Raw genomic sequence first — 23,042 nt, 5'->3', positions numbered from 1 at the left:
AAATTGTACTACTCTGTTTTTGTAAATACATTAATCCCTCGCTACTTCGCGGGTTATTTCAAGGGGGCTTATGGACGCTATATCGCGGATATTGAGGGAAAATCTAGGAAAAACGTAAGTATTTCTTACGTACAGTACGTGTATTGTTCATGTCCACATCCGAGTGAAATGTACTTACGCTAAATCACAGCTTAGGATGTACTCTATTAAAGAAAAACATTATTGAATAGGGTGACCAGACGTCCTCTGTTACCCGGACATGTCCTCTTTTTTAGACTGAAAAAAATGTCCGGGCGGAATTTCACAAACGTCCGGGATTTTGTTTTTCTAGAGCTTACATAGAACTTCGAGAAGTTTCGTTCACAAACTAGTCCCGCCCTCCTCTACTCCGATTGGTTCGCTTGAGTGAGAAGGGGGCGTGGTGAAGTAGCCTAAAATCTTCTGATTGGGCGGTCTGACCGTAGAGCTACCGTTATTGGTCGATAACCTTCTCTGTAAACATTTAATTGGTCAGTCTGCACGTCAGTAGTCAGGCAAAGCTCATGTACCCACCCTCATCTCGAGCAGCTATGCCGAAACGTAAATGTAAGTTCTCGGATGAATTAAAAAAATAAACTCCCATGTTTTGTGCAGCAAATAAAGGTGTAAAGGACCTAAGAGCACACATAGGTTCAGCTAAGTATACAACAGCAGCGAGGGGCGTGACCTCATCAACCCCCCCCATTATTGAATGACTGTTTAATGCAAAGGGTGGGTTGTGAACAGTACAGGGAGGGTTTTAAAAGTCCAAATACTCGTTAAATACATAAGAAAATATCTTTCCTCTACGTCGCGGAAATTCGTTCCAAGACCCCCCGCGAAAATCGAGGGATCACTGTACAGTGAATTAACGTATGTAGCAGATTTGGATTAAAGAGAATTAGAAATCACATTACATTCATGAAAAAGAAGGCCAGGAGCATCTTTTTAACCCCTTTTCTTTAATATTCATTCAGTATTCCAGCAGCTATTTAATATGCATGTTATTTTGTACAGATTTATATTACACAGCAACAATAGTTCTAGCTCCGTAGACTGGTTTTCTTTGTAGCTTCCTCTTGGTAGAAGTCTTTTTTTTTTCTTTTTTTAAACCATTATAATCATAGTGACTATCATGAAAAAAATACAAGTGCAATAAATGAGTAAAATTTCACAGTACAAAATAGGAATAAACTAATCGCATAAGACGATACTAAAAAAATTAAAGATGTATAACAAATTAAAAATGAAAAAAAAGAGAATGAGTGCTTGCCTCATTTACTTGCCATCACACTTAGAAAGAACATGTTTTGATTAAGAAAATGTGTACATAAAACACATACAGCACATAATATTCTTCAACTAGAAATGTAAGCTTACATTTGCATGTACACACATGCACAAATGTCTTGACAGCGATACTCTCTTAAAAAAAATTGTAAACGTGTCCATCATGGACCTACCAAGGAGCGACTAGAAAAGCAACCGGAGAACGTTTGAGAACTGGGCAGAACTAAAGAAGTGGGCAGGTAGACATCATCTGTCCTGGGAGACTGCTGGGAATGACAAGATCAAACCTTAAACAGTCTGGAGATCTATGCTATGACATCAAACCTCCATACGTCTGAACTGTCAGTCAGTACCGTCCTACAGCCGAAGAAGAGACTGTATTGTTGTAAACATCATTAATTGTAGCACTGGTCTGTGTGTTGCACGGCTAACCTCCGGTTGCAAGTCTAATCATGTTAAAACTTGGTTTCACTCATGCCATCTGTGAACGGGTCAGCAAGGACGTGGCCATGCCGTGCAGTTGTCTTCATCCTCAGTTTGGGGCTGCTGGTTGGCTCACAGCCAAGTTATCACCCCTTATCTCCACATTTTGTTTAATACTGATTAATGCTTTAAGTGGTTGGAGTTTTAATGCCTAAAGGCAGGATTAGCAGTCCTCCACAAAACCTGGATTAGCTTCAATCCCCAAAAACTGCGCCACAACATGGGCTTCTAATTTGTTCACTCTGTAACATGAACTAAAGTAGCATAGAATATGCATAAACGTAAGTAATTAACATACTGTAACTAACAGTGCTGAAAAACATACGCAATGAGAACATAAAACTGTCGTACAATGAGTATGGATGGAATGTATCAAAGTGCCACTAGAGGGCAGTAAACATTCATATTCAGTCTGAAACTGCCACTGGAGCTTCATAGCAAAATGTAGGGGGCCTCGATTGTACAAAAAAGTACTGGTTTCCACTTTGCACTGAATGAAATACCTACATGCACAGAAGTACCTCTGGTTTGAAGTACCCTTCACAGAACTACGAGACATTACATTATTGAACAGACACCAGCAATAATAAATTTGTCCCAACACACTTTCTTGGTATGTTGGTCCAACTAGCTTTGAAACAGCCGTGTTTAAAAACTGGTCGAAAAGCTAAAACCGTCTTCCTCAGCAGGAGAGTCGATATCACAGAAAAGAATTTGAGTAGTGACTTTTACAAGTCTTTCCATTTCCTTTAACACAAGGTTTCACAACATCAGCCAAAAAAAGAGAAAAATTCCAGTTGAAATAAAGGGTTTTGGATCTGGATTCAAAATTGGCACCTCTTCTTTTTTTTTTTTTTCCCCCACTTTCTTCTCTCTCAGTCTCTCAGACAGTCTTCCTCAGCGATACCCTGTGCCCGCAGCTCTTCAAGGACGTTGTCCAGGTGTCCAGAATCAGGGTAACCATGGCCAGTCAGGTTGGAGCCAAACTCTGTCTTGTGATGGACTTCATTCCAGATGACTGTGTCTGCCTCTCCGGTGGTGCTCGATGTCCCCACTGAGAAAATCAACCTGCGGTCCCACGCAACCAACAGCAACTTCAACACCTGAAGGGAGGAAGGTGGTGTTTAATTGTAAGGTGACAAAAGGTACACAAAAGGCCATGGAGTTTTTGGACGCCATCAATGCTTCTCGGCTGTTTATGTTAGAACTTGGCAGGAGGGCAAAGGCCATCCAACTCAGATTCTTTATTGTGTTTCTCAGTCTGAACCCCTTTGTTTGTCATATGCAGAGCCAGATCTGGGTACGAACACTGGACCTTTGTCATTACATAAACAAACTATGAGGAAACCTTCACTGAATTTTACAAAGTGTATTGAATTCAAATCATATACAGTGCCTTAAAGACTAGATGCTGGAACAGTATCCGACTGCCCTTAGTCACAAAGATAACATTAGTCTGCAACCACAAAATCCACTATAGTTCATTCCAAAGATACAGAACAGAGCTCTAACCCTGGTGGCTCTAAATTACTTTCAGTTTTAAGGGCTTCATAGGCACTTGCACTAAGGCTGAAGGGTGTTTTTTAATTTAATTGTGAGGTTTTTACAACCACTGTTGTGCTTGTGATTTAAATGCAATTATTTTCTTAAATATTCTCCCCAGGAAGATCAGAAAATCATTTTTTATGGCCTTGATGCTTTATTGCTGAAAAAGGTGCCACACTGTTAATTCAAGAGCTTTGTTTGATTGGATTACATTCTTCAATTAAAATCTAATATCTGAAGACATTTTCTGTTTTAACCCACTCCTAATATTTCTGCACAGTGACATCATTCCAGCTAAATTTATCATAGGAAATGCACATCTAATTGTGTTCTACATTCTTAGTCTTTGAAGTTTTTCTTCAATTTTGTGACATACAGAGTGAATCACCTTTGTATTATGTATTTTGTGTACACCATTTTCATAGACTATAGTTTATTTCTCAGCTGTGATGTGAAGATGAATGAAGGCGTTTCTCTGCAGACGTCTTAAGTAGTAAATAAATTTTTAGCCACAAAAGAACAGCGTCTTGCCAGCTCCTATTGAGCCTGGAGAGAGAGTTTGCCAATTCTCATCCCTCATCTCTCATATCTCCACTAAATCCCTTTCAATTAAAGGTAAGGCATATGGATCTTAATTACATTATCTCATGCTCTGGGACTGAGAGAGAGAGGATGACCCATTTCCTGCGAGTTCTTGACCATTGGACCAGAGGCCCCTTAACTAAATTATTTCATCCCCCATGAAGACAGAAACTATATGGAGTCTCGGACATTTCTAATAGTAGTATAGTGCTTGTATAGGAGAAAGATGAATGCACACTTACTAGACGGCCTTTATCACTGTCAGGTAAGTAGCAGTGTCTGGGGAATCCTCGAGCAGTGAAGGGTTTACCAGGGTTTGGGTGCTCAGGTCCCTGAGGTAGAAACACTGATTGTTAGTGCACTATTAAAAAGGGATATGAAATGGATTATCACAATTTGTGGGGTTGGTGTTGATGATACTTGGACACAAGCTGGTTTAAAAACAGAGAAGCAGAGTCATACCTGAATGCCGGGGGGTATATTGTAGATGATGCGGATGGTTTTGCAGTCTGGGTGTCCAGGCAGTGAGTGAGGGATGACATGGTACTCCATCTTGCCGGGAGGCTGGTTACCAGTTTTTACTCCATAGATAGTCTTACAGGTGGGGCACTGGAGGCTGCCGTCTTTGTTTCCATTGTTGTACATGGCCACCAGGCACTGCAGGTGGTACTGATGACCGCACTGAGACAGACGACCCACAGACTCTGCCCGAGAAATACCTCCCACGCCAGGGCCTTTATAACCAGAGGGTCCTGCAAGAGCCTCCATGCAGATAGTGCAATCCTGCAGAGGAGCCAGGAGACGACAGATTGTGAACAGCTCATAACAAACGGAAAAGAAAAGATAACAGAAGAGCACATTGTGCTGCAGAAACAGATCTGAAAAGTTGGAGATGTACCTCATCTGGGGGGTTGCGGACCTTCTGCAAGTATCGACGCACGACTTCCTCTGGAGTCCTGCCTGTTAATGTTAACAGATTTGTGAAAGTCAGCATCAAGACATAAAAAATACACACTGTATATTTTTGTTTGTAATTCTACTATGAATAAATGTTAAATTATTTTGGAGCATTTTAATTGGTTCTCTCCACATGAAATTTAAAAAGGTTGTTGAAAGATTAATATTACAACAATTGATCCCAAACTCTGTAATTATTTCTGTCTGATAATCTCCAGTAGTTCACCGGACCTTTGCGGGCTTGTTTCTTGGTGGTCTTGCGGCAGCAGTGGCCCAGGCCTGGCACTGGCTTAATATCACTCTTGCTGACAGGTGGGGGGTGGAGCACCAGTTTGGGTGGGCGGGTCAGACACACAGGAAGACCAGCTGCACTCATCAGGATGCCCGTTATTCCTGTCAATCAAATATAAAAATAAACAAAAAAAGAAGCAACACCTGTACTTATTTCCTCTTTTTTCTAAAATGTTGACGATTGCTAAAAATCAAATCTGGGTGTCAGTGAACAAAAACTGAAAGCTGAAACATTTATCAGACAGCATGTCACACACTGAAACCCTCAGCATGAATATCTGAGCTTTTTATATTGTCCATAACACCCCATGGTTTATAACAACAATAGGGAATAAATAATAACATGTACCTATTAATTAGAATGCTGTTTATAATTACATTAGTCCTCATTTGTTCTAAGTAAATTTTCATTCTCAACACATCAATTAAAGCATCAAGTTTCTTTTCACCGTAGAGCCTGGCCAAACTTCCCCCACTGATTACTACCTACATTTATTTTTCCGTTCATTCATTAATTAAAATTTTAAACTCACCAGCAAGTGCTGGGTGAACAGGACTGGACCCATTTAAATTCTTAACTGGAACTGTGGGGACCCTGAAAAACAAGACACCAGTCATATAGACATAATCTTTAGAGGGTGGTGCAGCAGGTAGTGTCGCAGTCACACAGCTCCTGGAGGTTGTGGGTTCAAGTCCTGCTCCGGGTGACTGTCTGTGAGGAGTTGGTGTGTTCTCCCTGTGTCCGCGTGGGTTTCCTCCCACAGTCCAAAACACACGTTGGTAGGTGAATTTGGTGACTCAAAAGTGTCCGTAGGTGTGAGTGAATGTGTGTGTGTGTGTGTCTGTGTTGCCCTGTGAAGGACTGGCGCCCCCTCCAGGGTGTGTTCCCGCCTTGCGCCCAATGATTAGCCCAGGTAGGCTCTGGACCCACCGCGACCCTGAGCTGGATAAGGGTCACAGATAATGAATGAATGAATGAAATCTTTAGACAAATAAATGAATGGACAATTTTCAAGTCATTTATTCATTCATTCATTGTCTGTAACCGCTTATCAAATGTAGGGCTGCGGTGGGTCAAGAGCCTACCCGGGGAATCAATGGCCGAAAGTTGGGTACACACCCTGGAGGGGGCTCCATTCCTTTACAGGGCGACACACACTCACACCTAAGTTCTGCTCTTTTTTTTTATATTACCTATAATCTACTACACAAGCCACATCTGACTCTGACTCTGATAACCGAATCCAAGTATGTTGTAATCTAAGATTCAATAAAGCAGTGCACATTATCCCAAGTCTTAACCTAACAATGTACTATTGAGAGAGAGAGAGAGAGAGAGAGAGAGAAAGAAAGAAAGTTGCTAGTCAATCACTACAAGCTGAATCAGTTTGCAAAGTTTCAGAAATAGTCCTCTCATATGTAAGCAGTGCACCTTACCCCAAGTCTTAACCTAACAATGTACTATTTAGAGAGAGAGGTCAGAGACTGCCACAAAATCTGGCCTCATTTTATAATCATGGTAATCTGAGGCCAATCAGATATTGGTACTGTGTTATCTGCCAGACACCTGTTTACCCCAAAACAGTCCCTCCCTTCTTGGCCAGACAAAGTGCCGAGTCATGCTAGAGCATATAAACCAGGTCACACCTTCTGCCAGATCTGGTGATGACAATAAAAATATCTCTTCTAATTTTAGTCTGACCCAGCATTGATAGGGAACACCATTACTTCGATACTGGCGATTATTTCACACCATTTTAATTGATAAACTGAACCCATAACAGAGATAATGATCAGCAATGGCACCTGACTATTTTTCCCTAAATAAGCTAAAGCACGCTGTCAGGACACACTCCATGTTGTATGCTGTGGTTAAAAGCTTTACAACAAAGTACCAATAAATACACAGTAAAATTATCACTACTTTGGCAGAAATGTACATTCACAATAAATAGTTTGGAATCACAATTCAAAAGTCAAGGATCACTGTTTTCATTTAAAATAAAAATCTTGAAGATGAATAGAGGAAAATTGTAACATAAAGCAACTACTCTACCACTTCAGAGGTTTAGCTACTTTAAAAGAATGCATAGAATGAACAGTGCTGTAAATGATACAAAGAGAACTGTATAAATACTTTGTAATCTTATCAAGAAAGTGATAATGTGTCAATAATTGCAGATAACATCCTAAGTGAACTCCTTGGGGTTTCTCAAAAACCTGCAATAATGCCTATTAAATAACACTTTAGCTCCTGATGTCTGGCTTATATAAAGAAACAGACCATTTTCAGCCCACAAATCACTTTTAAAAATCACCTTTAAAAGTTTAAAGTACTTAAAACATGTTGAGAACAACACATGTAACTGTCGCTCCTGCTGTATTATGTTGTGTGTAAAGACAAGAAAATCTTTCAGAACATTACAGAAAAGCCCATCATAAAGCAATACTCACGAGTTGACCTTGATCACAGTCATGACTGAGCCAAATGTGGAGGGATAAGAAGAAGAAAAAGAAAGAAGGAAAGGGGGAAAACCCCCAAAAGCTTTGGATCTGTGTTGGTCTGGAATAAGGTCTACAAACAAGCTCTGAAAAGTTCCTGATACGTTTCTCCACAGCAGTACGTTAAAACTATTCTCAGAAAGTTTGCTCTCCTCCTGTGGACGAATGAGTGTGTCTCCTGTTCTCCCGTTCTGCCTCTTATAGAGCTAATCCACCTGTTTCCATCTGTTGACAAACGGCTGGGAGAGGTGAGACGCATCACACGGAAGGGATTACCTTTCAACGTCACACAGTCCAACACTTCGCCATAAGGCACAATCACAGCCGCACATATGGCACAATGAGCCATGCACAGGCACGGAACTCACGTGTGCTTCCCATTTCGCAGCTACTCAGGTGAAAGTAGGTGATGAAGTGAAAGGTTTTATGGTGAGAATGATTACTGGAACACAACACAACCTCCACTGAAAGTGAGAACCCCACAGATTTGTGATGATATCGTACACTGAATACCAAACAAAGCTGAAAATGCGTAGAAGGTGTGTAACAGATGATAAATGCCTCGATTCTACATGGCCACATGTAAACAATTTTCTCCTCAAAGTTTAGACACTGCCAATTACAACTGGCAGGTCTGTCCCAAGCACACAGCTTACCATCATGGAGGAGAACACTAACTGCCCTATTCTATATTTTAGTTAACAGATGCGCTTATTAGGGCATTAGTCATTCTACACACCAGAGACAGACCGAGGCCAACTGCTCTACTGGACATCCAGTCATGGATGGCAAAGGTACTACTGGGAATCAAACAGCTACTGCTTTATAAACAATACACAAATAGATGGGAAAACCAAATAACAGACCTCCAAAACATTAATGAAGCCAATGGGCACAAACCAAAAAAGTACCCTGACACCTTGGTCTTGGGGATGTTATTATGAAATTTAGGAGGCATTCTATTCAAGTAATAAATGCTCATTACTGAGACTGATTACATGTGAAGGGGGGACTTCTTCAGTTAAAATGAGTACTCCTTTCTACAACTGATCAGAGTTCATATTTAATCACCATTATTCCCCCCACACAATTCCTTCCTCCACCTGTTCTCCATCGTCATTCTCCATTTTGTGATTTTCAGTTTTTCTACATTATTTGAACCCTGTCCTCAAAATGTAATGATGAATGAACCAATAAAAATGCTCCAGAATCTTTTACATTCACTTCCATTACAAGTTAAGAAGATATTTTCATCTCCTGTAAAGCTACCATTTTGGGAGATGTGTGTTTAACTGGACAGTAACACTATGATATTGTAGAGTTTATTTTGGGGGCAGCCGTGGCCCTTGAGGTTAGAGAAGAGAGCTCGAGGCCCGAGGGTCGCTGGTTCATTTTTCAAGAAAAAGAAAAAGCTAATTTTAAGTGCCCCTGAGATAGTCACTTAACCCCCAAACTGCTCCCTAGGTGGCGAGGTGGTTGGCAGCCTCCTGCTCCAATTGTGTGTGAAGAATTGCTCATTTTGGAGAAGAATTTGATGGATCAAATGCGAGAAGCAATTTCCCTACGTAGATCAATAAAGGTGTCCTTTTTCTTGATACATTACATTGATACATACATCCAATTAAGAATGGGGCATTCATTTGAAATCAATGGTGGAATTCATTGAGTGACTATACGCAGCTGCTTTTACTAAAACAGTGCACAGATAAATTCTTCTTAAACGTATCACTGTGGGATTGTGATGTAGATTAAAGCAGCATACGGTGCTAGGTACAACAGAGCGGTTCATTAAAAAAAGAGAAGTGGCGAAATGAGGTAGGGGTGATAGTGTAAACCTTTGGTGACGTTTGGCTCATCCGAGCAGCATTACTGACAAACCCATATGCCCCACAAGCCTAATCACCAAGTTGCCTCCTTATCCCTGCATTACCTGCATTACCTGACAGGTGTGTGGAGCAGAAAAGACAGACAGACAGTGTGCTCGTGTGGGGTGGGGGATGGTGTGGATGCTCTGTGAAACTCGCTCTTGCTGACGACAGTCTGACATCACGCTCACTCTCAAGACCCTCCATCACAATCCCTACCAAATCCTTCTTACTTTCTGTCAGTGTAAACACCACCTCACTAAGAAGCAGGGAAAAAGCAGAAGTCCTTCACAACAGTGAACGCACAGATAACGTGATTAAGGGACTAGTTATCGCCAGGTTTATGGGATTCAAAATCAAACAGTTCCTTAGAATTTACCAATATATTATGTATTTAGTTTACTCCAGACGAGCAGGACCTTCACTGGGCTACTGGGTTAAACCTTTCACTGTATACGACAGAAATAAATGTACAGGTTGTTAGCATATCCCTACAAATATAGGCTTTTTTTACTGCCTTCCACATTTTAATTGCTTTCCACAACTGATTAAACACTACAGTGTACACTGCTGTACCTTTGAAAAGTACATTTACACTGTCTCTTTATTTTACCAGGTTTATCTGTCATTGTATAAAAAGGAATTTGTTATTTATTTACAAGTAAATATTATATTACTTCATCCTGGACTTTCTACTTTATAACATAAATCTAAACTATTTTCTATTTTGGGTTCTTTAAAGTATGCTTCTTTGCCTTGATCCAGCTTTACACACTTGGCATTTTCACAAGCAGCTTCATGAAAACACACCTGGCGTGCCACATATGCTGAGCACATATTGGCAAAGACTTGCTGGAAGAAATTACAGAAGAAGTTATTTATAAATTAAAGAAGTTATTTATAAATAAATAAATAAATAATAAAAAAAATTGGGTTTGCATATAAAAATGTGAGATAACAAATCAAATTCATTTATTTATTTTTTTAATCTAAACTATTTCAACAATAAGTTGGTGTCCCCCAACCTGTGACTTCTATAGGTTCTAGCTAAAAAAATAAACGTTGGCAGATTATTTGAGGAAGCTGCAGTATGTATTCTATGTTTCTGACTTAAAAACAAAAAAAGTGACTGTAAAATCAGTTGTTCGATATGAATTTATAAAACAGCCAAATTGGCACTTCCACAACATTTTGATTGATTACCTAAATAGCGCATTTCAAATATCTCCAGGATTTAGATGTTTTATTGCAGTGGGCTAAACACAGAAAAAAAGGATTATAGCGCTTTGAGATTAATTTATAGCAAAAAGAAAATGGTGACAATGATTTATTAAATGTGACCTATTTTTCTTCAGTTGTACCTATTCATAGACCACATTAGAAGAAATAGAAATATAAAATAAAACTGCTAACACTAACTCCCACAAAAAGCAATAATAGCCGAGATGATTCTTCATGTGTTTTGTGGTTTGGGTGCCATGAGCTCAATGCAGATTTTGCCACAATTAACGATGCCTTGGCCATTTGGCTAGAGGTTAAAATTTGTGTCCAAATAGAATAATGACAAATCACAGCTGAGTAAGATCATATAAAATACCTGGTAAACAGATGAACAATTCTGGAGTGATGGAAAGCTCTGATATTTTCCCCATGTAAATATCTGTCAATGCTTAAAAACCAATATTTACAAAATTAAGAAGTTAGAACTAAACCCACGTGGATTAATTTTTTACTCATTTATGCTAATATCTAATAATAAATCAGCACAATTAATGCATCATCAAACCAATGTTTATTGTTTGATGAAAATATCTTTCTTGCCTATAACGACTCTATTCCAATCAATGCGCATGCACTAATTACAGACTTCCTTTGTTAAACACATGGATATGCAACACATTTTTCTTAGAGGAAACTCCTACACTGAAACGCTCCTACGCTGAAATCTGCACTGAGTAAGCCAACATGTCCAAGACACTCTACTCTCTCTAGTGGTTCAAGGCAATCATTTCACATACTTAAAGAAGTTATAAACAAAGTATGGGATGTACAATAATTATTAGGGCACTTTTCATTTCTGTTAGTTTTTTTTCCCCCAGTATGACCAAGTCACCCCAAAATTTGGCATATGATTAAATACAGGATAACAGTGATTTATAGCTTGTACTGGAGAGGGCACCAGTCCCTCACAAGGCATCGTACCCTGACATACCTAAAGTCACTAAACAAAATTTAACGATGTCCTTGAAGTCACAAAGTGAATGTATAGCTCTTTGGCCAGAGAGATATTTTCACTGATTTTCAAACTCTGGTTATTCATTTTATTTTTTAATTCTCTACACCACAGATTCATTAATTATTATGGAATCATACAATTCTGTTCAATTTTTTTGGGGGGGAAATGTACTAATTTTGATGAATCCTATTGTTTGCAATGATATAATAGTAGCGTCTTATATAACACATCCATATGCAATAACACACATTTTATCTTTAAAACAGTGATTATAAAATGATGCAATGATGCATTGTCAATACTTCAGTCAAATGAAGATGATAAGGAGCACGCACACACACACACACACATCTCCATAGTCTACATATTTACTGAGAGGCTTTTGAAACAACAGGACATCCCCTTTTCAGAAGCTCTGATTTGTCTTATATCACCTCCTTGTTTGCTGAAATCTTAAAATAACTTTAGTACTAGTGGCGGGTACTATTTAGAACTGTAGGTAACACTACATGCTCCACATAGCAGACAGGTAGGAACACTGAATCAGTTGGCAATAATCCTAACACTGCATTAGCCTACTATTCAGCAAGACAGAGTACATTGGGCGATTCTATTTGTATACTTGCATGCTTCTGGCCTTAGGTTCCGAATGAGAGCTTAAGGCGAGAACTCAGATCACTGCTGTCATAAAGAGGTTCATTCAGTGTCATGTCTGAAGGGGACAAGCTGAGCCCTACTCAGGCATATAAGTGTGTATTATTGATTCTGATCTGTAGTATACATTAGTCTTCAAAAACCTTCCACATGCTTTCACAGACATCAAGAGACTAATCACTGGAATAATTTTGGTAAAATCAAACACAATTGCCTCAAACTGCATTCAGCAGTCAAGCAGAGCTAAAATTAATCACTGTGTTGTTTTATAATTCATATTTAATCAATCCAATTGCCAAACTTGTTAGACCATGTCCATCACTCACGGAAATCTGTAAGCAGCCCCGTTTTAAATAAACTAATTTGCATATTTACATATGTGGCAGTGTTTTAGAAATGCAAATCATGCTAATTACAGGGTGACGCCATCTTTTTCCTCAATATGGATTGATTCCATAATATTTACTTCATCTGAAAATGTGTTTTTTATTTGTTAAACAGTGAAAAAAAAAGCTGTATAAACATTAAACAAATATGACAAAAAAGTCATGCATGAATGAATGAATGAATGAATGAATAAAATAATTATAATAATTAATACATAAGAATGTTGTGGGCATGGTCATTGTATTCAAATGAATGTGCTGACTGACTGACAGACCTCTCATGGTGAACAAAATGTTACCATGGCAACACAAACAGCCTTGAGACAAAGAGCTGCCTTTTTAGCTTTTTACATTGAAATGCAGTTGTGATTTTACAGACCTTTAAGGTTTACTGAGGTTTTGATCTCTGTTATCAAGATACCAGCCCATATGTTCTCCAGAAATGTAGTAGCATTTAATGAAGCGCATATAAGCACCATTAAACCATTTAAATGGGTGTTTTTACTAAATTTGTCTTTACAGGTTTGACATTCAGTATTCTCAAAATCTACCTGATAGTTATACTGTATAGAATGTATGTTTTATGGCTGGACCACAGTGTTTTACAAGTGTTGATTCGCTAAAGCCAGTGGCTTAACAAATGCATGCGCAAATTCTTCACCTTAAGTAGCCAAAAATAAGCCAAACAAATAAATGTCGTCTTGTCCAGTCTTCTAAAGAAAACATGTAAAATCGCAGGGAGAACACTGAACTTTAGCATGTCACATGGGATAAACTAGACCTTCATTAAACATCGGTTTCAGTGTGACTGATCTGTATGCCACACTTGGTGTGTTCTTGCTTGCTGGCTTGTCTAAGAAGCTGTCTAAGGTCCTTTCCTAAACCTCTATTCACACTGCTTTTGAGATCCAGCCTGAATCTGTGGCGCTCCAGTGTCTGAGACAGGCCTTTGTCTCTAAAGGACAGCGTCTGCGTCTGGCTCACACACACACATACACACACGCGCGCACACACACACACGATTACCACTTGCCCAATGAACCCAACTCTTCTAGCAGCAGCACCTCGTCTTTACGCTTACCCCCCTCTTTTAACTGCATTGTGTTGCAAATACAAACGAAGCTGCCGCCTGCCAACAAAGGTTGCTGTGGATACATTTGCTGTGCACACTCACACTAACACACACACACACACACACTAACCCTGCACAATGAGGCTGAGGGGGCCCTGAAGAATCAGCAGAGCCTGGGAACTGGGAAAGGGGAGAACCAAAACGAAGCGAAAGAAGAGGGACTCTGATGAATGAGTGACCTGTTGACATTGATGGAAGACTCCCAGCTCCAGTCTCAAACACTTCCTTTAATTTCCTTTACTTGCAATTCTCCATGCTGAACAGTCAGCACTATAGTAGACACCGGAGATTATTTTAATTTTAATTATAAGAATACCTGAGGCTTTTTTTCAGAGACACAGCAGAAATTAAAACATGACAGATTATACATTCGTCTCCAGTTCATTCTGATTCAAAGATTTTTCACAAGTAAGCAAGTTCACGTCAGGCTTCATCGCTGGCACCACAAGGGCTTACTTTAGAAACAGGACAGTAGATCACCATTTCTTGTGGGACAATGACATCAATATCAGTGTAATATAAAATGCCAACACTACAATTACTGTTCTCTCATACTTATAATCACAAACAATGTGATTTTTTATTTCCTGATTCGTATTTATTTAAACTTTCTCTTTAAAATGCCATACTTAACTATGGTTAGTTCAAACATGGATAAGAAAGAAAAGAGAGAACCTAATTACAGGCTGTGGAACAATATAATAACTATTCACATAAACACTGAATGCCACATGGAAAGAGTCGACTTTGGCAAAAAATGCAGGGATAAAGCAAACAAAAAAAAATCCAGTGTAAAGCTCTCACAGAGTGTTTTGTATCCTGATGTAGAGAATGAGGACATTGTTTCTGGCAATGGTTATACACAGAAACACTGGCTTAAAGTTCATGTTGAGTGTTAACTCCTTCATGACCACTGTAAAAATGTGTGTTTTTATTTTTTTGCTTTGATAACCTAAACGTGAAATAACCATTTTTATTAGGTCAATAATTTAATATCAGTATGCTAGGGCTGAAACGATTATTTGGGTAACTCGAATAATTCGATTGCAATGGCTTAATTTAATTCACGTCACCAAAGTCCATCTATTTTAAATGATGCTATCGTATCTCTCCCGCTTTGTAGACTACCGTGCAGCTCCGGTATCACTGTTTTACATGGACATAACTTGTAAACTTGTTATCACTGACGCGCATTTCAAAGATTTAAGGTGGCGCAAGTTATTTTTCTCTCTATGGAAATGGCAGGAAATGAAGATACCGGTGTGTGTAAAAGGCAGAGAATGCTTTAAGTGTGGGAACCTTTTACGCTGCCTAAGACGGACAATGTAGGGCAGTGTATACACTGTAAAACGGACCTGACCTACCATAATAGTACTTCCGTCAATGCTGCAGCACCTGAACCAAGCAACCAGCACACACACAAAACAACGCAATGTGTTTGATGTATCAGAAAGTATGATGCGAGCCGAAATCTAAGTTACAAGCGAGTGAGCTTATGCCACCTGCCACTAGGTAGCCTAGCGAGCGTTCAGTTCGCTTGGTTATCTTGCCGTGCATCTCTGTCATATCGCTGTTATTTTGTAGCATTAAGTGTGTAGCAAGTAAGTTAAGTTAAACGATAGAGCACAAGAAGAAAAACACCCTCTAACCACCTCCGCCAGCGACTTCGTCTGATCTTCAAGGTAAATACACTTAATATCAATAGTTTATTTCTTTACATTCTCTTTTATTACGTATTATTATTTTTTTTATTATTTATAAATTAAATGTTTATTTATTTATTTATTTATTTATTTTTAAGTGTTCTCCCTGTGTCTGCGTGGGTTTCCTCCAGGTGCTCCAGTTTCCTTCCACAGTCCAAAAACACAAGTTGGTAGGTGGATTGGCGACTCATAAGTGCCCACAGGTGTAAATGAGTGTGTGTGTGTGTGTGTGTGTGTGTGTTGCCCTCTGAAGGACTGGCGCCCCCTCCAGGGTGTATTCCTGCCTTGCGCCCAATGATTCCAGGTAGGCTCTGGACCCACCGTGACCCTGAACTGGATAAGGGTTACAGATAATGAATGAATGAATGTTTTTTTTATTTAAAAATTCGTTTTGGGGGGGCTGGAATGGATTAATAGCATTTCAATTCATTTTAACACCTCCTCCCTCTCCTCCCCAGACACAAAGCTCAACCAGGTTGCCAGTTTAAGGAAAGCTAAACGTACGCGAACAAGCAAAAGACATGTTTAAGAACTTTGGACCATAATAGGTAACAAGGAGGCCGTAATCAGCCAATTTACACAGAAAAGTGTTCATAATTTCAGCAACGACCTACACTAGAGAAAGGCAAAAATGAGTGGTAAACAAGCAGCTGCAATTTGCCCAGTTTTTACAAGCCTTTACTGTCAAAATCCTAGTCAAATATTTTTTACTAGACGAGTTACTTATACATTTCGTATTCAAACATTTTGTTCCACATTAAATGTGTCTGTTTACAAGTCTTATTGGAGCTTCTTGAATTCCACCCTAATACCAGAAGATGACTCTTCTGAAAAGTTTGGAAGCAATTGTTTTTCCACTTAATCAGTTTAAAACACACATACTTAAGTAAAAGGCAAAAATTGAAAGAGCCACCGCTGTTTTCCCTTACACCCTAAATCCTCATTAAATGTTTAGAACAGATGCTATTCTCCCTTAAATGGCTGTTTAAGAGTCTCTTTGTGTTACTCTCCAGCTTCTTGACTATTCATTTCCACCTTAAACAGACAGCTATGTGAAGTTAAAAATAGTGGTTGTTTTTATAAACGTGTTCTTATTTTCCATTTTATCCATTTAAAACACACAACCAAGTGTACAGATTCATGTCTATAAAACATCTACCTACTAGTGAAAGGCTTATACTTGAAGTGTATTACCAAGTTCAAATATATGGTCTCTGGTCATGGAGATTTTTAGAAGGGCACTGAGGCTTTTTTGGTCTAGAAAAATCTAACATTATCTCTGTTTGCTTGTTCACGTCAAGGCTGCAAGACGCTATTGCACCGCATGGGTCTGGCTCTAATCGACTCGACTCTACACAGCTTTTTGTTGTTTTTGTTTTTTGGACTGAACACGGCTCTGCGCCCCAGTTCTCACAGATCAGTTGTACTTATTGCATGTTTGGCTTTCACTGGAAATTTTCGTCGCCCACCGACCCGAGGATCATATAAACCTCTTCAAAACACCTCGAGGTAAAGTTACGAGCTGCCGTTGAGTCCAATAAAAATACGTTTGTGCTGGATTTGAATGAGGTCTGCATTTCATGGTGACTGACATGGCTCTGGCCAATCAGCGTTCTGCAGGGTTTACATGTCACCATTTAGTACCTACTCAGCACGGTTGGAACCGCAGGGGAGTTGGGACTGAAAACATATCCGGTTCCAAGGACCAGGTACCAGATTTGGCCAGTGGAAAAGCAAATGAGCCGTGCTGAGTCGAGTCGCGTAGGTTCTATGCAGTGGAAAAGCGGCATGTTTGCAGCCCTGGAAAACCGGTGGGTTGGGACTGTAATGTGATTGGAAAGAGGGTGGGCTCTCAGGCTGAAATTCCAGTAGAGCTCTGCTCCAGATGGGGCACTTTACAAAGAGAATACATCAGGGTTAATACATCATAAAGAATGCTATGAGGGATACCAGTGCTTCAACTTGACCCGTTTCCTTAATCTATGCTCACACACCCTGGACATTTTATGACTAAAGTACAGTAAAAAGCTTACAGATTTCTTCTTTAAAATAAGTCAACCACACAGCATCACAATAATATATAAAAAGATATACATTATCTACAACCTCTTGCATGTAATGGGGTTGTGACAAAGGCTGTGTTAATTTAAGAAAAAAAAAACACCTGAATCAGTAATATAATGATGATCAAACAGTAGTGAACAAGTAGCGATACAAGAACAGGATGCTTTAAACTCTATGTTTTGCTGGTGTGTTTTATTATTGTGTCATAACATGACATATATTGTAAAGTTGCTGCTAATAACCAGCCCTCATTCTCATAATGAAAAAACTAAAACAAAGAGTGTGACTTAGTGGTGGCAGCTGTGGCCATGGAAACTCACCCGGAGGCAATGAGTGCCCGCGACTGTGCCATGGCGATCCTCTGGAGGGCAGGGCGGCTGAGGCCTGCAAGGCTGGAGCGAGGGGGCAGTGGGGCAGCACAGGCAGCCGATGCAACAGGGCCAAGAACCCGCGCTGAGGGGGTGGGGGCGCAGGTGGTGGACGTGGAGATGAGGGCATTAGAGGGTGTAGGCTGGGCAGCATTGGACACTAAAATGTTGTGTGGAGGGATGGATGGAGGAGGGGGTGGAGGAACAGTAGGTGGAGGCGGTCGTGAAGAGGACAAGGAAAGGGCAGCCGTGGCCGAGCTCAAAAAAGAAAGAGTGTGTCCAAATCCGCCTCCGCTGGTGGCCCCTGAAGTGGAGTTCCTGTGTGGTGAGAGAGCCCGAGACAGGGACGGTGGGTGTGGGAGGGTCAGGGAGTATGAGTGGCTTCGTGGGGCAGCTTTAGGGCTAGGGGGCTTGGGAAAAGATGGGGGTTTCCGGCCCAGAGTCTGTGCCGCCATGCTTGGAGTCTTGACGCCCAGGACCAGCATGCATTGCTGACAGGAACACGGTTGACCTAGGGAAGTTATAGCACTAGCCGGAAGAGCACCACTAGGATAAGCACTTCCATTACCTCCTGTGATGCCCGAAACCCCCACCCCAAGGTGTCCTCCACTCCCATTTGATGCCCAAGCATGCGGCTTGGGCAGAGGGCCAGAGACAAGTGGGTAGGCCATGTCTGAGCGCCTCTGGATACGGCGCCGCCGCTGTGTCTGCCGGTTGATCTGGGTCATGCTCTGTAGGTCGATGAGATAGCAGAAGCCCAGAGGTGTCAGGTCCAGCCAAGGTTGCTGTCGGTCACGAGCCGCCTGAATTGCGATGCCCACTTCCGTGTCATACGGTGTCCATGAGCCTGAGTCATTTTCCCACTCCCACACCCAACCTTGACCAGGGGCGGAGCGAGGGTCATAGAAACTCCGTCGCACTGGACGCAGAGTACCTGTAAAAAAGTGAAAGCTACAGTCTGAAAATTTTGCCAGCAACTGGTGGATTCGGATGCTTTGTTCACAATTAGCCACTAAAGGATTTTTTCTGATCTACCAATAAATTACCACTATCAACATGACATAATTCCAAACACATGTAGCTTTAAATGTTGGATTACTATGGCAAATATAACGGCTATATTCAAGAGTTGTTTTTTTGTCTTAAGCACAGTTAAAGTGACAGCACGCCCCATGGTTCCTATCACCACCACTGGGACAAAATCTCACTCAGTATCTCCTTAATGCACCATCTTGAGTTGAAGCACCCAAATGCTGTTTACGTGTCAATAATTGAATGATTTCTACTACAAATGCTGTTTTTATAGAATAACTGTACCATAAACTCAGGCTCCAGCTTAATTTGAGTCTGAGAAGTAGGCACTGGGAGGAGATCATAAATTAGCTAAATTTGACTTAGACAAAAGAGAAGCATTGTAGTGGACACATTCCATGTGCGTTTCCAATTCCACATTGAAAGAGATGAGAGCTAACCTCTATAAGCACCAACTTATGATTAGTCCATAAAAACTTTGACAGAGCATGAAATTCAACAAAAAGGGTATTCATCCAACCTCCCGATCTACCCCCCCCCAAACCTCCCACATGACCTCACTCCACTGCTATTCGTATCTCTCCTACTCCCTTGTGTGTGTGTGGTTTTTTTTTTTTTTTTGGAGTAATGGGCCATCGCCCTTCGTCAGTCCTCTTCTCCGAATCTTCCCATGTGGGTCACTCAGCCTTGCACAATGGCCTTTGTCAGTTAGTTTTGGGTGATAGAGTCTCCCAAAACTCTTAGCAGCCAACAATCTGCCCCTTTGTTTTGGTTGCACTTCATTCCACGGTAATGCCTCCAATTTATTCCACCTCTCTCGCCCAGAGAGCTGCTCTTATTGCATTGATGGGGGTTAATTTGTTCGGCCATTTCATCATTAGGAAATCCTAATGTGAAACTGTTTGCACGTAATTTGCAATTAAATCGGGCAACAGTGGATCCAGAATAAGAAACAGCAAATAAATTCAACATCAATTGAAACATTTTTTATTTTTCCCCCCCAAAAATATTTTTACGCAATTATATCATTAATATGTAAACATTAATTTAGAGTAGTGCGTTGTGAAAAGTATCCTTCTAGAAAAATTATGACAGGCTCAGAGTGGTAATGAAGGGAACCAGGCATCTTAAAGCTCCCACACAGAATGTGAAATGAGTAGAAATACATTACCGGATGCCTGAGAAATCATCTTGTGACACATGCATGGCTTTATAAGGCAAACTATAAGACTTCACGTGTATTTTACTGTTAATTTCAAACTCAAACTGTATCCATGTTTGAATGTACGTGTGCATCCAGGAAGCTCAGAAAGAAACCTGAATAACCCAGTTCACTTCAAGCACACCCAAGGAACAAAAATTACAGTTGTTTGGCACTACACTCGAGAAAAACACAGAACTGTGTATTTTGGAGAATTGTATTGGTCATGAAAATGTCATACAGTGTGAAGGATAGCTGCTGTGTTTCAAATGATGTAATAAACTAAGGATCGTCAAAAACGGAGATATGTGGTTTCTAATTGGACAGCGACCATATATGGTCCCTGCAACTCTGGAGCCCCTTAAACCCTCACTCATCCATTTTTACAGGGCCAATGCTTTTAACAGCTTTACAAGACACAGCTGAAATCAAAAAGGACAGGAAAGTGCAATGCTTTTAACACCAGGCACCATTTGCATTTAAACTCTACATAAAAGCATATGTATATATTGCTATTTTTTATCTTTACTGGGTACAGGGGAATAGTGTTTACTTAGAAGTTTATACTTTGTGGGGCAAATATGAGTAATGTTTGTTTATTGGCACTAGACATTTGGGGGTTAATGGTGTCGTCAGCAATGAAAAATTATATATAAAAATCGATTAATTTGGATAATTTAGGCTTACATTTTAAAAACAAAATTACGTTACACACAAGAGACAAATCAATTATTCATATGATTAAAATTTCCTATCCGTGACAAATCAGCATCTATGAATTATTACTATGGAGCCCAGAAAAGAGCTTCAAGTGTCAGGCCCATCTTACCAGTGTCTTGTCTGAACTGATGCATGGACTGTAGGTCTATGATGTAGGGGGACAGTCTGGAATCGACGTGGCCGAGGACCACGCTGCCGGCGCCGCGGGGGTCACTACGGATCACAGCCTCGATGTGGTGAGACACGGCCGGGCTGTAGGGCCGCCAGCGCCCGTGCTCGTTCAGCCATTCCCACACAACCACTGCCGAGGCCAGCAACATCGCACACCTGCGGGAAAACGGCACACAGACACACCTCACACGCCTGTCATTTTTACAAAGCCATGTTATTAATCCTGCAGCAGTTCAAACGAATAGCCAGAGCTTCGCATTTTTCACAATAAATTTTGTGAGAACGGAGCTCTGTCCAGAGTTCAGCGGCTCTTCACATAGAGAGCAGACGGAAAAATGTGGATTTATAACTTAAGCCTTATAACAAAGCTATATGACGCTGACTTTGGAGGACAATAAACCAGCTAAACACTTATATTTACCATTCGGAAACAAGCTGAAGTTGGCTTCTTTTTCGCCAGGCTTTATTCGTATTTATCCTAGTCCACCTTAAATGAGGCGCCACAGTGTAACCCTGCACGGTTTAAGGTGGACCGGAGGATTCGAATAAGAAGCCAACTTCACCCTCGCTAGCCAGTCGGCTAACAAAGCCACACAAAAACTACGCGTTTTGCAAATAACATGACTAATATTCCGAGTAAATTGTGTGGTTATTACCTGCATATATCGTCTGTTTAGAACACACACAAAGCTGTCGTTTCATTATTGACATTTACAGACAAGATATCGTTACCGTTAAAGCTGCTGCGTGAAACAAGCGGCTACACCGTCGAGCTAGGCTTCGTCTTTGAGAACATTTCACTCACAGAAAATTTCAGCTGGACATAGAAATACACGGACAGCAGATACAGATAGGAAAGAAAAAACACAATCCTACGGGAAATTACCTTTAGACCCCGGTACCTAAATGACCGCAGGCGATGGCGACTCCTGAGGCAGATACATTTCAGTTGGCCGCCGTTCGGAGAAAGCGATGATGATGATGATGTCTGGAGAGTTTTCCGACGAAATCAACATTCTGTCTTCATCATAAAATCCACAAGCGAAGTCATCACTGCAGCGAAATCCATAACAGTTCCCCAAAACGCCACATCTCATAAACTCACCTATTCGCACTAATACTGATTAGTATTTTTACATCATGATGGTGATGGACTCCTGCTTGTTTTCGTGCATTTCTCCAGTTTCCACGCCCAAACCCGACAAAGAAGCCAATCCCGCTCCCCTTCTCCTCCAGTCCCCGCCTTTCAGCTCAGCGCAACTGTTCAATCTGAGAGTCTGAGTCGATTCATGTTCCGATTCAATAAAGTTGATTCCAAACAAAAATCGCCTAAAAAATTATATATGTAAAAAATACACACAAACACACACACACACACACACACACACACACACACATATATATATATATATATATATATATATATATATATATATAGGAGGAAGACTGCATCAAATTAAATAATATTATTCGATACATGAATCATGAATACTGTTCTAGTTTTTTTGGCCTGGGAGTTCCAACGCAATTTCATTGTATTGCTATGACAGTGTACAATAAGAATAAAGTTTAAATGTCATATTATGATACTGATCCCACAATGCACAGCCCTGAATGCATGATACCTCACACATGAGAAAAGTAGAACCGACTCTCATTTGTCGAACACCGAGCAACGAGGAATCGGTTCTTTTTTAAGGGACCGACTCCGACCTCTACATTATGAAGTTAAAAGTCTGTCCGCTCGTGAAGCACTGGATGTTTGAGTTGGTTCAGAATTAAAGAGTTCACAAATACAGTTGATTAGTTGTTGTTTCGTGTCAGGGATAAGAGCGCTTTTAT

The 23,042-nt window shown here is 40.4% G+C and overlaps 1 protein-coding gene across 1 annotated transcript; it reads right to left on the bottom strand.

Moving 5' to 3' along the window:
- Positions 1-976: 976 nt before the first annotated feature.
- dtx4a (deltex 4, E3 ubiquitin ligase a) lies at positions 977-22,401 on the bottom strand. The gene is made up of 9 exons (XM_066681182.1): positions 22,087-22,401; positions 21,139-21,356; positions 18,029-19,010; positions 5,700-5,761; positions 5,107-5,268; positions 4,817-4,878; positions 4,381-4,701; positions 4,161-4,250; positions 977-2,894 (listed from the first exon to the last, which is right to left on the bottom strand). The coding sequence occupies exons 2-9, from the start codon at positions 21,347-21,349 to the stop codon at positions 2,667-2,669; spliced, it is 2,118 nt and encodes a 705-aa protein (XP_066537279.1). The 5' UTR covers positions 21,350-21,356; positions 22,087-22,401; the 3' UTR covers positions 977-2,666.
- Between the last annotated feature and the right edge of the window lie 641 nt (positions 22,402-23,042).

This window comes from Hoplias malabaricus, chromosome 9, assembly GCF_029633855.1.
Source record: "Hoplias malabaricus isolate fHopMal1 chromosome 9, fHopMal1.hap1, whole genome shotgun sequence".
NCBI classification, from domain to species: domain Eukaryota; kingdom Metazoa; phylum Chordata; class Actinopteri; order Characiformes; family Erythrinidae; genus Hoplias; species Hoplias malabaricus.
Note: the sequence above shows the minus strand (reverse complement) of the source record. Positions and strands in the feature narration are given on the sequence as shown.

Bases quoted from the DNA above. Each gene is read 5' to 3' on its own strand.
- dtx4a (XM_066681182.1), bottom strand. From the start codon at position 21,349: ATGTTGCTGGCCTCGGCAGTGGTTGTGTGGGAATGGCTGAACGAGCAC. The intron at 19,011-21,138 runs GTAAGATGGGCC...ACTTTTTTACAG, and splicing joins TCAGTTCAGACAAGACACTG to GTACTCTGCGTCCAGTGCGA. The intron at 5,762-18,028 runs GTGAGTTTCCAT...CTTGTTTTTCAG, and splicing joins CGGGCACTCATTGCCTCCGG to GGTCCCCACAGTTCCAGTTA.